At 38.1% G+C, this 15766-nt stretch overlaps 1 protein-coding gene across 4 annotated transcripts in view; it reads right to left on the bottom strand.

Moving 5' to 3' along the window:
- KIF23 (kinesin family member 23) overlaps window positions 1–15766 on the bottom strand; it is a 50874-nt gene that overhangs the window by 18725 nt on the left and 16383 nt on the right. For all 4 annotated transcript variants that reach the window (XM_069595522.1, XM_069595524.1, XM_069595523.1 and 1 more), the window contains exons 5-7: window positions 1054–1190; window positions 729–838; window positions 199–369 (exon numbers count right to left, since the gene is read on the bottom strand). In XM_069595522.1, the coding sequence (XP_069451623.1) occupies window positions 199–369; window positions 729–838; window positions 1054–1190 (418 nt within the window). The remainder of the gene's footprint in view (window positions 1–198; window positions 370–728; window positions 839–1053; window positions 1191–15766) is intronic.

Below are 15766 nucleotides of genomic sequence, written 5' to 3'. Positions count from 1 at the left end.
CCTAATACAACTAACTACATATCAAGTAAATAACAGAACTATTCACCACACACCAACTGCATGATATATGAGTTATATTTCATTTTGAAAACAGAAGTAAGCTTTATCCCCATTTATAGCTGAGGAAACTAAGGTCAATGATGTGAAGTGACTTCATCAAGGTTAGTCAGCTAAGAAGGAACTCTCTCCACTACTTACTTAGGCTTTATGGGATCAAACGGCACCTCTTCCAATAGATCATATATGTAATTATTATATATTTCAATATAAGAGACAAATACACCATAGACACTATCTTCATCAACCTCTTCTGCTTTGCAAAATTCTTGCACATTTATCATATCTGCAAACTCTGGATCTACTTGTCGTCTGAAAAAAGAAAAAAAAAAGTCTCAATCTCATCTTACACATTATGAGAAATAACCTTTATTAGAAGCAAGAATGCACAGAGCAACTTTAGTCATACTCATGGCTGGGCCAACGTTCTCCCATGTTTTCCCAGATACACAGCACAGACTTTGACACCTTCTTTCACCCAGAGTGGCACCTTTTCCCTACACAGTGATTCAAGGGCAGTGCATTCAAAACCAAATAGAACATCTGAGCAAACATAATTAAGGGCATCCCTCAACTTGCATCTCACCAGAGTCAGCTGTCACACCAGCTTCTCCACTTCTGGCCACCAGACAGGGCTCCCGTGAGGCCACATTACAGCTATGATTACTCACTTGCTAGAGGGAGTCTTTGGGTTGGGTGTGGCTTCTCTCTTCTGCCGTTCTAATAAAGCATCAACTTCACATTGTATATCCATACTATTCCTATCATTAGATTTAAAAACCTGAAGTGAGGGTAAAAATCAGACCATAATTTTTAGACTTTGTCATAAATAGTAAGAAATATATTTAAGAAACAAGACAGTTAACATTTAAACATATTTAAGGTTTTGAAAGGTTTTCAGTGCCTTAGTTCTCCCTTAATAATTATAGTCACAGGTATTTTGGCACCTGTGTCTTTTAGTGAGAGTCACAATTTAAAAAACACACACACACTTACGTATCGCTTAGCTTGAAATGACCCTATACTGTTAAAGAGCATGTGCAAACAGCGAGGAAGCAGCCCTCCTTCCCCTGGAGAGCCAGTCATAGTGTGAGTTTTTCCACTTCCCGTCACACCATATGTAAAAAGGAGACCTACAACAAAAGAAGCCACAATTACATAGTGAAAGTCACAACGGAGTCTATCTTAAAAGTTCTTCTCTTATAATATTTCTAATACTGTATTAGATAACACTTAATATTAACTACTCGATAGCTCAACAAATAAGGTAAATGCTGACAACCATAAACGGAGAAATCACAGTAAAACAGTAATAGGGAGCCTTTGACAGCCCACTTACATCAATGGACAGACCATCCACACAGAAAATCAATAAGGAAAGACAGGCCTTATATGACACTTTTCACCAAAGAGACTTAACTGATGTTTATAGAACATCCTGTCCAAAAGCAACAGAATACACATTCTTTGCAGGTGCGCATGAAACATTTTCCAGGATAGATCATATGCTGGATAACAAGTCTCAGTAAATTTAAGAAAATTAAAATCATATCAGACATCTTTTCTGACCAGAACACTAGAAGATTAGAAATGGATCACAAGAAAAAAAACTGTCAAAAAAACCCAAACAAGTGGAGGCTAAACAATGCTACTAAATAACTGATAGATCACTGAAGAAATCAAAGAGAAAATCAAAGAATACCTAAAGGTAAATGACAACAAAAACATAATAATTAAAAACCTATGTGATGCAGGAAAAGCAGTTCTAACAGGGAAGATTATAGCAATACAGTCTTACCTCAGAAAACAAGAAAAATCTCAAAAAACTTAACCTTACACCTAAAGCAACTTCGTTGCTCAGTCGGTAAAGAATCTGCCTGCAATGCAGGAGACCCAAGTTCAATTCCTGGGTCGGGAAGATCCCCTGGAGAAGGAAATGGCAACCCACTCCGGTATTCTTGCCAGGAGAATCCCATGGACAGAGGAGCTTACAGTCCATGGGGTCACAAGAGTCGGACACGACTTAGCAACTAAACCACCACCATCACCACCAAAACAACTAGATAAAGAACCAAAACCCAAAGCAAGTAGAAGGAAAGAATTTATAAAGATTAGAGCAGAATTAAACAGATGAAGAAAACAACAGAAAGGAGCAATAAGACTAAAATCTGGTTTGCTGGCCAATCACAAGTACTAAAATTGAAACTGACTGAAAAAATCCCAACAAAAAAGTCTAGAAACAGATGGCTTCACAGGCAAATATCAAATATTTAAAGAAGAGTTAATATCTATCCCTCTGAAACTATCCCCAAAAAATTGCAGAGGAAGAAATAATCCCATTCTATGAGGCCATTATAATCCTGATTTAAAAAGTCAAGAATACCTCAAAAAAAATTACACAAATGAATATGCTGCTCATCTTTTGATAAACAAAGACACAAAAATCCTCAGCAAAGTACTAGCAAAGCAAACCTAATAATACATTAAAAGCATCACACACCATGATCAAGAGGGATTTATCCCAGGTATGCAATGATTTTTCAATATCCGCAGACCACTCAGTGTGATACACTACATTAACAAACTAAAGAATAAAAGCCATATATATGATCATCTCAATAGGTTGCAGAAATGCCTTTGAAAAAAGTCAGCAAGCATTTGATAAACTGTCCAGAAAGTGGGTACTAACGGAACACAATAAAGGCCATATGTGAAAAACCTACAGCTAACGTCACTTAATGGTGGAAAGTGGAATGAATTCCCATTAAGCTCAGGAACAAGAAAAGTATGTCCACTATCGCCAGTTTTATTCAACATAGTTTTGGAAGTCCTAGCCACAGAAAACAGGGAAGAAAGGAATCCAAACTGGAAAAGAAGATCCAGCAATCTCACTACTGGGAATATACCTGGAGAAAACTATAATTCAAAAAGATACATGCCCCTCAGTGTTTACTGCAAGACTACAATAGCCAGGACATGGAAGCAACCTAAATGTCCATCAACAGAGGAAGAGATAAAGAAATTGTGGTATACATACACATGGAATATTACTCAGCCATTAAAATTCATGAAATAATGCCATTTGCATAATACTGATTGACCTGTAGATTATCAGACTAAGTGAAGTTAAGTCAAATATCACATGATATTGCTTATATGCAGAATCTAAAAAAAAAAAAAAAGATAAATGTACCTACTTACAAAACAAACGAACTCACAGGCTTAGAAAACAAACTTAACAAGGTTGCCAAAGGGAAGGTGTAAATTGGTAGTTGACAATTGGGGTTGACATATAGACACTACTTATTTAAATCAGGTAACCAACAAGGACCTACTATATGGCACAGGAACTCTAGTCAGTATTGTGTAATAACCTAAACTGGGAAAGAACCTGAAAAAGAACAGATACAAGTATACACAGAAGTGAACCACTTTGCTGTACTCTAACATGACACTCTTAATCAACTACACTCCAATATAAAATATAAACTTTAAAAAGAGAACTGAATCAGGAAGAAATAGAAAATATGAACAGACCAATAATAACCAAATAGATTAAATCAGTAATCATAAACCTCCCAACAGAGAAAACCCCAGGACCAGATGGTTACACTGAACTCTACCAAACACTCCCAAGAGTCACCAGCATCAGTCCTTCTCAAGCTCTTCACAGACATTTGAGAAGGGAACTTTCAAACTCATTCTATGAGGCCAGCATCAACCTGAAACCAAAGCCAGGCTATGACACCACAGGAAATGAGAACTACAGACCGACATCCCTGATGAACACAGGAACAGGAAGTCTCAACAAAGTATCAGCAAACTGAATTCAACAACAGTTAAAAAGAATTATACATAACAACCAAGTGGGATTTATGCCTTGAATGTAAGGATGGTTCAACGTAAGGAAATCAATAAACATATTAATAAAATGAAAGATAAAATCACATGATCATCTCAATAGATGCAGAAAAACAATTTGACAAAATACAACATTCTTTCATGATAAAAACCCTAAGCAGATTGGGTACAGAAGAAACATACCTAAACATAATAAAGTTTCTGAGGAAAATAAAAAAACTACCCTGAAAAGATATTTTCACCACCACCCCCATTCATTTCAGAATTATTTACAATAGCTAAGACATGGAAACAACCTAAGAGTCCACAAACCAATGGACAAAGAAAACATGTTATATAAACACAATGGAATATTATTCAGCCATAATAAGGAAAGGGCTTCCCTGGTGGCTCAGCTAGAAAGAATCTGCCTGCAATGTGGGAGACCTGGGTTCGATCCCTGGGTTGGGAAGATACCCTGGAGAAGGGAACAGCTACCACTCCAGTATTTTGGCCTGGAGAATTCCATGGACTGTATAGTCCATGGGGGTCACAAAGAGTAGGACACAACTGAGCGACTTTCACTTTGATAATAAGGAATAAAATCTTGCCATTTGAGACAACCTGGATAAACCTTGAGAGTAAGACATAACTGAGCAACTTTCACTTTCAGAATAAGGAATAAAATCTTGCCATTTGAGACAACCTGGATAAACCTTGAGCACATTATGCTAAGTGAGCTAAGTCAGACAAGTACTCTGATGTCACTTATTTGTGGAATTTTATAAAGCCAAACTTGTAAAAATCAAGTAAAACAGTGGTTACTTGGAAACAGTATGTGGGAGGAGAGAAGAGATGTTACGTTTACTACTTACAACAAGGGTAAATAAGACCTAGACAAATAATGCACAGTACAGTGACTATAGACAACAGTACTATATTATAATGGAGATAGAAATGGCAACCCACTCCAGTATTCTTGCCTGAGAAATCCTGGCAAGAGGGGCCTGGTAGGCTATAGCCCATGGGTTGCAAAGAGCTGGACACAACTTAGTGACTAAATAACAACTGTATTACAAATATCCAACTAGCTAAGAGACTAGAACTTAATTATTCCAACTACTAAAAATAAAGAATAATTATGAAATATAATAGAGGTACTAATTATTGCTACAATGGCAATCACATTACAATATATAAATGATCTAATTATACATATAAGGTGCTGTAACCTTATAAATATATACAAATTATATATATTTGAATTAAAAAGATAAGTAGCTTTTTGCAATTGTAAAAAAAAAAAGCACTAGAAAATACAAGAATAATCTCAAGTAAAGAACATAACCTGATATCAAAAGCAACTAGAGAAAGAACAAACAGAACTCAGAGTACAAAGAGAAATCATAAAGGTTGGAGCAGAAATAAATGAAACAGAGATGAAGAAAACCACAGAATAGAGCGATGAAACTAAAGGTGGTTATCTGGAAAGGTATACAAAATTCACAAACCTATAGCCAGACTCCTCATGAAAAAAAGGGAGAGGGATCAAATCAAGAAAATTAGAACTGAAACAGGAGACTAGAGAAATACATACAATCAGGAGTTCAGTTCAGTTCAGTCGCTCAGTCGTGTCCGACTCTTTGCGACCCCATGAATCGCAGCACACCAGGCCTCCCTGTCCATCACCAACTCCCGGAGTTCACTCAGACTCACGTCCATCGAGTCAGTGATGCCATCCAGCCATCTCATTCTCTGTCGTCCCCTTTTCCTCCTGCCCCCAATCCCTCCCAGCATCAGAGGCTTTTCCAATGAGTCAACTCTTCCCATGAGGTGCCCAAAGTACTGGAGTTTCAGCTTTAGCATCAGTCCTTCCAAAGAACACCCAGGACTGAGCTCCTTTAGAAATGGACTGGTTAGATCTCCTTGCAGTCCAAGGAACTCTCAAGAGTCTTCTCCAACACCACAGTTCAAAAGCATCAATTCTTCGGCGCTCAGCCTTCTTCACAGTCCAACTCTCACATCCATAGATGACCACTGGAAAAACCATAGCCCTGACTAGACAGACCTTTGTTGGCAAAGTAATGTCTCTGCTTTTGAATATGCTATCTAGGTTGGTCATAACTTTCCTTCCAAGGAGTAAGCGTCTTTTAATTTCATGGCTGCAGTCACCATCTGCAGTGATTTTGGAGCCCCCAAAAATAAAATCTGACACTGTTTCCACTGTTTCCCCATCTATTTGCCATGAAATGATGGGACCAAATGCCATGATCCTTGTTTTCTGAACGTTGAGCTTTAAGCCAACTTTTTTTTTTTTACAATTAAGTGTTTGCCAATAAAATGGGTAACATAGAAGAAATGGACACATTCTTAAAAGGTATAATCTCCCAAGACTAACTCGGAAAAAAGAAAAAATATGAAAAGATCAATCATAAGTACTGAAATTGAAACTGTGATTAAAACCTCCAGCAAACAAAATTCCAGTATCACATGGCCTCACAGGAAAATTCCATCACACATTTAGGGAAGTGTTAACACCTATCCTTCTGAAAATATTCCAAAAAATTTCAAAATTAGGAACACTCACAAACTCATTCAACAAGGCCACCATCACCCTGACAGCAAAACTAGACAGGGATACCACAAAAAAAGAGAAAATTACAGGCCATTATCTTTGATGAATAAGGACACAAAAATTCTCAACAGAATACTAGCAAACTGAAATCCGACAATATATAAAAAAAAGTCATAGAGCATAACCAAGTTGGATTCATCCCAGGATTCCAAGAATGATTCAACATACATAAAATCAATGTGATACACCACATTAATAAAAGAAAAGACAAAAGCCACATGTTTAGCTCAACAGCTACAGAAAAAGCGTTTGACAAAATTCAATATCCATTCATGACAAAAATCCTTCTGAAACTGAGTATAGAGGGAACATATCTCAATATAATAAAAGCTATTTATGACAAAGCCACAGAAAATGGTGAAAAGCTGAAAGCCTTCCCACTAAAATCTGGAATAAGACAAGGATGTCCACTCTCACCACTTCTGTTCAACATAGGATTGGAAGTGCTAGTCACAGCAATCAGACAAGAAAAAGAAATAAAAGGCAATTACATTGGTTGGAAAGAGGTAAAATTGTCATTATACACAGATGACATGATAACATATACAGAAAACCCTAAAGTAGTTTTTCCACACAAAACCACTAGAACTGATAAACAAATTCAGCAAGCTGTAGCAGGATACAAGATTAATTTTGTATCCATACAGAAATCAGTTCCATTCTAACAATGAAATAGCAAACAGTGAATGTAAATAAACAAGAAATGGAGGGACTGGGAAGCCTGGCATGGGATTGTGAAGAGTTGGACACTTGGCATCTGAACAACAACAAATAAACAATCCCTTTTAAACTCACACCAAAAAACATAAAATGCTTAGGAATGAATCTCACCAAGGAGGTAAAAGACTTATATAGTGAGAACTACAAACCGTTAATAAAGGAAATTAAAGATGATTCAAAGAAATAGAAAGATATATGCCACGGTCGTGGATTAGAAAAACTGATTTTTCTAAAAGGGCCAGATTACCCAAAGCACTCTACAGATTTAATGTGACTTCTATTAAATAACCAATGGTACTTTTCACAAAAATCAATTCAGTTCAGTCGCTCAGTAGTGTCCGATTCTTTGCAACCCCATGAATCGCAGCACGCCAGGCCTCCCTGTCCATCACCAACTCCCGGAGTTCACACAGACTCGCGTTCATTGAGTCAGTGATGCCATCCAGCCATCTCATCCTCTGTCGTCCCCTTTTCCTCCTGCCCCCAATCCCTCCCAGCATCAGAGGCTTTTCCAATGAGTCAACTCTTCCCATGAGGTGGCCAAAGTACTGGAGTTTCAGCTTTAGCATCATTCCTTCCAAAGAAATCCCAGGGCTGATCTCCTTCAGAATGGACTGGTTAGATCTCCTTGCAGTCCAAGGAACTCTCAAGAGTCTTCTCCAACACCACAGTTCAAAAGCATCAATTCTTCGGCGCTCAGCCTTCTTCACAGTGCAACTCTCATCCATAGATGACCACTGGAAAAACCATAGCCTTGACTAGACAGACCTTTGTTGGCAAAGCAATGTCTCTGCTTTTCAATATGCTGTCTAGGTTGCTCATAACTTTCCTTCCAAGGAGTAAGCGTCTTTTAATTTCATGGCTGCAGTCACCATCTGCAGTGATTTTGGAGCCCCCAAAAATAAAGTCTGACACTGTTTCCCCATCTATTTCCCATGAAGTGTTGGGACCAGATGCCATGATCTTTGTTTTCTGAATGTTGAGCTTTAAGCCAGCTTTTTCACTCTCCTCTTTCACTTTCATCAAGAGGTTTTTTAGTTCCTCTTCACTTTCTGCCATAAGGGTGGTGTCATCTGCATATCTGAGGTTATTGATATTTCTCCCAGCAATCTTGATTCCAGCTTGTGCTTCTTCTAGCCCAGCGTTTCTCATGATGTACTCTGCATAGAAGTTAAATAAGCAGGGTGACAATATACAGCCTTGACGTAATCCTTTTCCTATTTGGAACCAGTCTGTTGTTCCATGTCCAGTTCTAACTGTTGCTTCCTGACCTGCATATAGGTTTCTCAAGAGGCAGGTTAGGTGGTCTGGTATTCCCATCTCTTTCAGAATTTTCCACAGTTGATTGTGATCCACACAGTCAAAGGCTTTGGCATAGTCAATAAAGCAGAAGTAGATGTTTTTCTGGAACTCTCTTGCTTTTTCCATGATCCAGCGGATGTTGGCAATTTGATCTCTGGCTCCTGTGCCTTTTGTAAAGCCAGCTTGAACATCTGGAAGTTCATGGTTCATGTATTCCTGAAGCCTAGCTTGGAGAATTTTGAGCATTACTTTACTAGTGTGTGAGATGAGTGCAATTGTGTGATAGTTTGAGCATTCTTTGGCATTGCCTTTCTTTGGGTTGGAATGAAAACTGACCTTTTCCAGTCCTGTGGCCACTGCTGAGTTTTCCAAACTTGCTGGCATATTGAGTGTAGCACTTTCACAGCATCATCTTTCAGGATTTGAAATAGCTCAACTGGAATTCTATCACCTCCACTAGCTTTGTTCGTAGTGATGCTTTCTAAGGCCCACTTGTTCACGTTGCAGGATGTCTGGCTCTAGGTGAGTGATCACACCATCATGATTATCTTGGTCGTGAAGATCTTTTTTGTATAGTTCTTCTGTATTCTTGCCACCTCTTCTTAATATCTTCTGCTTCTGTTAGGTCCATACCTTTTCTGTCCTTTATTGAGCCCATCTTTGCATGAAATGTTCCCTTGGTGTCTCTAATTTTCTTGAAGAGATCTCTAGTCTTTCCCATTCTGTTGTTTTCCTCTATTTCTTTGCACTGATGGCTGAGGAAGGCTTTCTTATTTCCCCAAAATAGAACAAATAATACTAAAATTAACATGAAACCAAAAGACCCAGAATTGCCAAAGCAATCCTGAGGAAAAAGAACAAAGCAGGAGACATAACTCTCTCAGACTTCAGATAATACTACAAGGCTATAGTAATCAAAACAATAAGATATTGGCACGAAAACAGATAGGTAGGTCTACAGAACAAAATAGAGAACCCCAAAGCAAACCCACACACCTATAAAAAACTAATCTTTTTTTAACAACTAATCTTTGATAAAGGAAGCAAGAATATACAATGGAGAAAAGACAGTGTCTTTGGCAAGTGGTGTTGGGAAAGAGGACAGCCACATGTAAATCGATGAAGGGAGAACATACCCTCACACCATACACAAAAATAAACTCGAAATGGCTTAATAATATAACCAATCCTAAGACACTGGGAGTTCCCTAGTGGTCTACTGGTTAGGATACTATCCTGCATGCCAGATGGAATGGGCAGAAAGCAAACAAATAAGAGGATATCATAAAACTTCTAGAAGAGAACATAGGCAAGATGTTTTTGACATAAACAGTAACAAATGTTTTCTTGGGTTAGTCTCCCAAGGCAATAAAAATAAAACCAAAAAGAAACAAATGGGACCTAACCAAACTTACAAGTTTTGCACAGAAAAGGAAACCATCAACAAAATGAAAAGACAACCAACAGACAGGGAGAAAACATTTGCAAAAGATGTGACCAACAAGGGATTAATGTCCAAAATACAAACAACCTATGCACCTTGCTTATTTAACTTATATGCAGAGTACATCATGTGACATGACAGGCTGGATGAAGCACAAGCTGGAATCAAGATTGCAGGGAGAAATATCAATCACCTCAGATATGCAGGTGAGCCCACCCTTACAACAGAAAGCAAAAAGAAACTAAAGAGCCTCTTGATGAAGGTGAAAGAGTGAAAAAACTGGCTTAAAACTCAACAATCAAAAAACTAAGATCATGGAATCTGATCCCATCACTTCATGGCAAATAGATGGGGACACAATGGAAACAGAGACTTTATTTTCTTGGGCTCCAAAATCACTGCAGATGGTGACTGCAGCCATGAAATTAAAAGACACTTGCTCCTTGGAAGAAAAGCTGTGACAAACCTAGACAGTGTATTAAAAAGCAGACATTACTTTGCCAACGAAAGTCCATATAATCAAAGCTATGGTTTTTCCAGTAGTCATGTATGGATGTGAGAGTTCGACCATAAAGAAGGCTGAGTGCCAAAGAACTGATGCGTTTGAACTGTGGTGTTGGAGAAGACTCTTGAGAGTCCCTTGGACTGCAAGGAGACCAAACCAGTCAATCCTAAAGGATATCAGTCCTAAATGTTCATTGGAAGGACTGATGCTGAAGCTCCAATACTTTGGCCACCTGATGCGAAGAGCCAACATCACTGGAAAAGACCCTGATGCTGGGAAAGATTGAAGGCAGGAGGAGAAAGGGATGACAGAGGATGAGATGGTTGGATGGCATCACTGACTCAATGGACATGAGTCAAGCAAGCTCTGGGAGATGGTGAAGGATAGGGAAGCCTGGCATGCTGCAGTCCGTGGGGTCACAGAGCAGACAGAACTGAGGAACTGAACAACAACAACATGCATCTCTTTTACAAAAACAATCAACCCAATCATAACATGGACAGAAGACCTAAACAGACATCTCCCCAAGGATGACATACAGGTGGCCCAGAGGCACATGAAAAGATGATCAGCATCACTAGTTCTTAGAGAAATGCAATTCAGAACTAAAATAAGGTACCACTTCATATCAGTCAGAATGACCCTCATCAAGCAGTCTACAAACAACAAATGCTGGAGAGGGTCTGGAGAAAAGGGAACTCTTCTGTATTGTTGGTGGGTTTGTAAATTGGTATACCACTAAGGAGAACAGTATGGAGGTTACTTAAAAACCTAAATTAGAGCTATTATAGATGCAGCAATCCCATTCCTGGACATATATCTAAAGAAAACCATGTTTTGAAAGGATACGTGCACCCCAGTGTTCATGGTTTACAATAGCCAAGACATGAAAACATAAATGTTCACTGACAGATGAATAAAGATATGGTGTACACACATACATACACAGAGATACTGGAATACTACCTCAGCCACAAAAAAGAGAATGAAACAGTGCCATTGCAGCAACAAGGATGGATTTAGAGATGACCATACTAAGTCAGAAAAAGACAAATAACATGATAAAACTTATATCTGGAAATATACAAATCAACATATCTACAAAACAAAAACAGACTCACAGATATAGAGAATAGATTTGTGGTCTCAGAGGGAAGGGAGTACTAGAGGGAAGGAGTAGGAGTTTGGAGTTAGCAGAGGCAAATTATTATACATAGGATGGATGAACAAGGTCCTATTATATAGCACAAGGAAATAGATTTACTATCCTGTGACAACCATAACTGAAAATATAAAAAAGAATATACACGTGTATAACTGAGTCACTCTGCAGTACAGAAGAAATTAACATAACATTGTAAATCAACTATACGTCATTAAAAAAAAAAAGGTACTCCCAACAAACAAAAGTCCAAGACCAGTTTCACAGGAGAATTTTATCAAATATTTAGAGAATAGTTAACATTGATTCTTCTGAAACTCTTCTAAAACTGCAGAGAAAGGAACTCTCCCAGACTCATTCTATAAGGCCATTATAATCCTGATACCAAAATCAGAGAAATTATCACAAAAAGGAAAACTATAGGCAAACATGACTGAGGAGTATAGATGCAAAAATTCTCAACAAAATACTAGCAAAGCACAACCAACAATACATTATCAACTACAAACTGGCACTTGCCAAGAGCATTTGCCAGCAACTGAACAACAAGAGCATTTGCCACCTGAACCCTATGCTGCTTCAGCTGCCAACCTTCAACACCCACCCTGGGGAACTCAGGGTGGAGAGTGAGTCACTCTGTGCTCTAGGGAAACTGGTGGAACAGGTCTTTAGATAGATATTTTCAGGACCTGATTTCTTTCTTTTTTTTTTTTTTTTTGTTTTGTTTTTTTTTTATTTTTAGTTTTTTATTTTTTACATTTTAAAATCTTTAATTCTTACATGCATTCCCAAACATGAACCCCCCTCCCACCTCCCTCCCCATAACATCTTTCTGGGTCATCCCCATGCACCAGCCCCAAGCATGCTGCATCCTGCGTCAGACATAGACTGGCGATTCAATTCACATGATAGTATACATGTTAGAATGTCATTCTCCCAAATCATCCCACCCTCTCCCTCTCCCTCTGAGTCCAAAAGTCCGTTATACACATCTGTGTCTCTTTCCCTGTCTTGCATACAGGGTCGTCATTGCCATCTTCCTAAATTCCATATATATGTGTTAGTATACTGTATTGGTGTTTTTCTTTCTGGCTTACTTCACTCTGTATAATCGGCTCCAGTTTCATCCATCTCATCAGAACTGATTCAAATGAATTCTTTTTAACCGCTGAGTAATACTCCATTGTGTATATGTACCACAGCTTTCTTATCCATTCATCTGCTGATGGACATCTAGGTTGTTTCCATGTCCTGGCTATTATAAACAGTGCTGCGATGAACATTGGGGTACATGTGTCTCTTTCAATTCTGGTTTCCTCGGTGTGTATGCCCAGAAGTGGGATTGCTGGGTCATAAGGTAGTTCTATTTGCAATTTTTTAAGGAATCTCCACACTGTTCTCCATAGTGGCTGTACTAGTTTGCATTCCCACCAACAGTGTAGGAGGGTTCCCTTTTCTCCACACCCTCTCCAGCATTTATTGCTTGCAGATTTTTGGATCACAGCCATTCTGACTGGTGTGAAGTGGTACCTCATTGTGGTTTTGATTTGCATTTCTCTAATAATGAGTGATGTTGAGCATCTTTTCATGTGTTTGTTAGCCATCCGTGTGTCTTCTTTGGAGAAATGTCTATTTAGTTCTTTGGCCCATTTTTTGATAGGGTCGTTTATTTTTCTGGAGTTGAGCTGCAGAAGTTGCTTGTATATTTTTGAGATTAGTTGTTTGTCAGTTGCTTCATTAGCTATTATTTTCTCCCATTCAGAAGGCTGTCTTTTCACCTTGCTTATATTTTCCTTTGTTGTGCAGAAGCTTTTAATTTTAATTAGATCCCATTTGTTTATTTTTGCTTTTATTTCCAGCATTCTGGGAGGTGGATCATAGAGGATCCTGCTGTGATTTATGTCTGAGAGTGTTTTGCCTATGTTCTCCTCTAGGAGTTTTATAGTTTCTGATCTTACATTTAGATCTTTAATCCATTTTGAGTTTATTTTTGTGTGCGGTGTTAGAAAGTGATCTAGTTTCATTCTTTTACAAGTGGTTGACCAGTTTTCCCAGCACCACTTGTTAAAGAGATTGTCTTTACTCCATTGTATATTCTTGCCTCCTTTGTCAAAGATAAGGTGTCCATATGTGTGTGGATTTATCTCTGGGCTTTCTATTTTGTTCCATTGATCTATATGTCTGTCTTTGTGCCAGTACCATACTGTCTTGATGACTGTGGCTTTGTAGTAGAGCCTGAAGTCAGGCAAGTTGATTCCTCCAGTTCCATTCTTCTTTCTCAAGATTGCTTTGGCTATTCGAGGTTTTTTGTATTTCCATACAAATCTTGAAATTATTTGTTCTAGTTCTGTGAAAAATGTGGCTGGTAGCTTGATAGGGATTGCATTGAATTTGTAAATTGCTTTGGGTAGTATACTCATTTTCACTATATTGATTCTTCCAATCCATGAACATGGTATATTTCTCCATCTATTAGTGTCCTCTTTGATTTCTTTCATCAGTGTTTTATAGTTTTCTATATATAGGTCTTTAGTTTCTTTAGGTAGATATATTCCTAAGTATTTTATTCTTTTTGTTGCAATGGTGAATGGAATTGTTTCCTTAATTTCTTTTTCTACTTTCTCATTATTCGTGTATAGGAATGCAAGGGATTTCTGTGTGTTGATTTTATATCCTGCAACTTTACTATATTCATTGATGAGCTCTAGTAATTTTCTGGTGGAGTCTTTAGGGTTTTCCATGTAGAGGATCATGTCATCTGCAAACAGTGAGAGTTTTACTTCTTCTTTTCCAATTTGGATTCCTTTTATTTCTTTTTCTGCTCTGATTGCTGTGGCCAAAACTTCCAGAACTATGTTGAATAGTAGCGGTGAAAGTGGACACCCTTGTCTTGTTCCTGACTTTAGGGGAAATGCTTTCAATTTTTCACCATTGAGGATAATGTTTGCTGTGGGTTTGTCATAGATAGCTTTTATTATGTTGAGGTATGTTCCTTCTATTCCTGCTTTCTGGAGAGTTTTTATCATAAATGGATGTTGAATTTTGTCAAAGGCCTTCTCTGCATCTATTGAGATAATCATATGGTTTTTATTTTTCAATTTGTTAATGTGGTGAATTACATTGATTGATTTGCGGATATTGAAGAATCCTTGCATCCCTGGGATAAAGCCCACTTGGTCATGGTGTATGATCTTTTTAATGTGTTGTTGGATTCTGATTGCTAGAATTTTGTTGAGGATTTTTGCATCTATGTTCATCAGAGATATTGGCCTGTAGTTTTCTTTTTTTGTGACATCTTTGTCAGGTTTTGGTATTAGGGTGATGGTGGCCTCATAGAATGAGTTTGGAAGTTTACCTTCCTCTGCAATTTTCTGGAAGAGTTTGAGTAGGATAGGTGTTAGCTCTTCTCGAAATTTTTGGTAGAATTCAGCTGTGAAGCCATCTGGACCTGGGCTTTTGTTTGCTGGAAGATTTCTGATTACAGTATCAATTTCCGTGCTTGTGATGGGTCTGTTAAGATTTTCTATTTCTTCCTGGTTCAGTTTTGGAAAATTGTACTTTTCTAAGAATTTGTCCATTTCTTCCATGTTGTCCATTTTATTGGCATACAACTGCTGATAGTAGTCTCTTATGATCCTTTGTATTTCTGTGTTTGATCCAAATCCTTGCCTCTCTTCGTATCTAGAAAATCAGTAAATCCCTTCATAGTGACATCAGCTGATGACTAGCAGAAAAGCTTTTTTAAAGTAAGGGCTTGATTGCATTGAACTCCCCCTTCACCAAAATCTTTTTGTTGACTTTCCCCCACTACCTCTTTAAACCAGTCTCTCAGAGCTATCTGATGTGCTGTCTCCTGGGCTGCAGTCCTCATTTTGCCCCAAATAAAACTTAACTCGCAACTTTGAAAACTCATCTTTTCAGTCAACACATAAAAAGGATCTTAAACTATTATCAAGTGGGATTTATCTCAAGAACACAGCTTTCTTCAGTTCCCACAAATCAATCAACGTGATACACCACATTAGCAAACTGAGGAATATATGCAGAAAATGCTTTTGTCAAAAACCTCTCCAGAAAGTGGGCATAGAGGGAACACACCTC

This window comes from Ovis canadensis, chromosome 7, assembly GCF_042477335.2.
Source record: "Ovis canadensis isolate MfBH-ARS-UI-01 breed Bighorn chromosome 7, ARS-UI_OviCan_v2, whole genome shotgun sequence".
Lineage (NCBI taxonomy): Eukaryota > Metazoa > Chordata > Mammalia > Artiodactyla > Bovidae > Ovis > Ovis canadensis.
The sequence above is the reverse complement of the archived record's forward strand: the minus strand, read 5'-3'. Positions and strand labels throughout refer to the sequence as shown.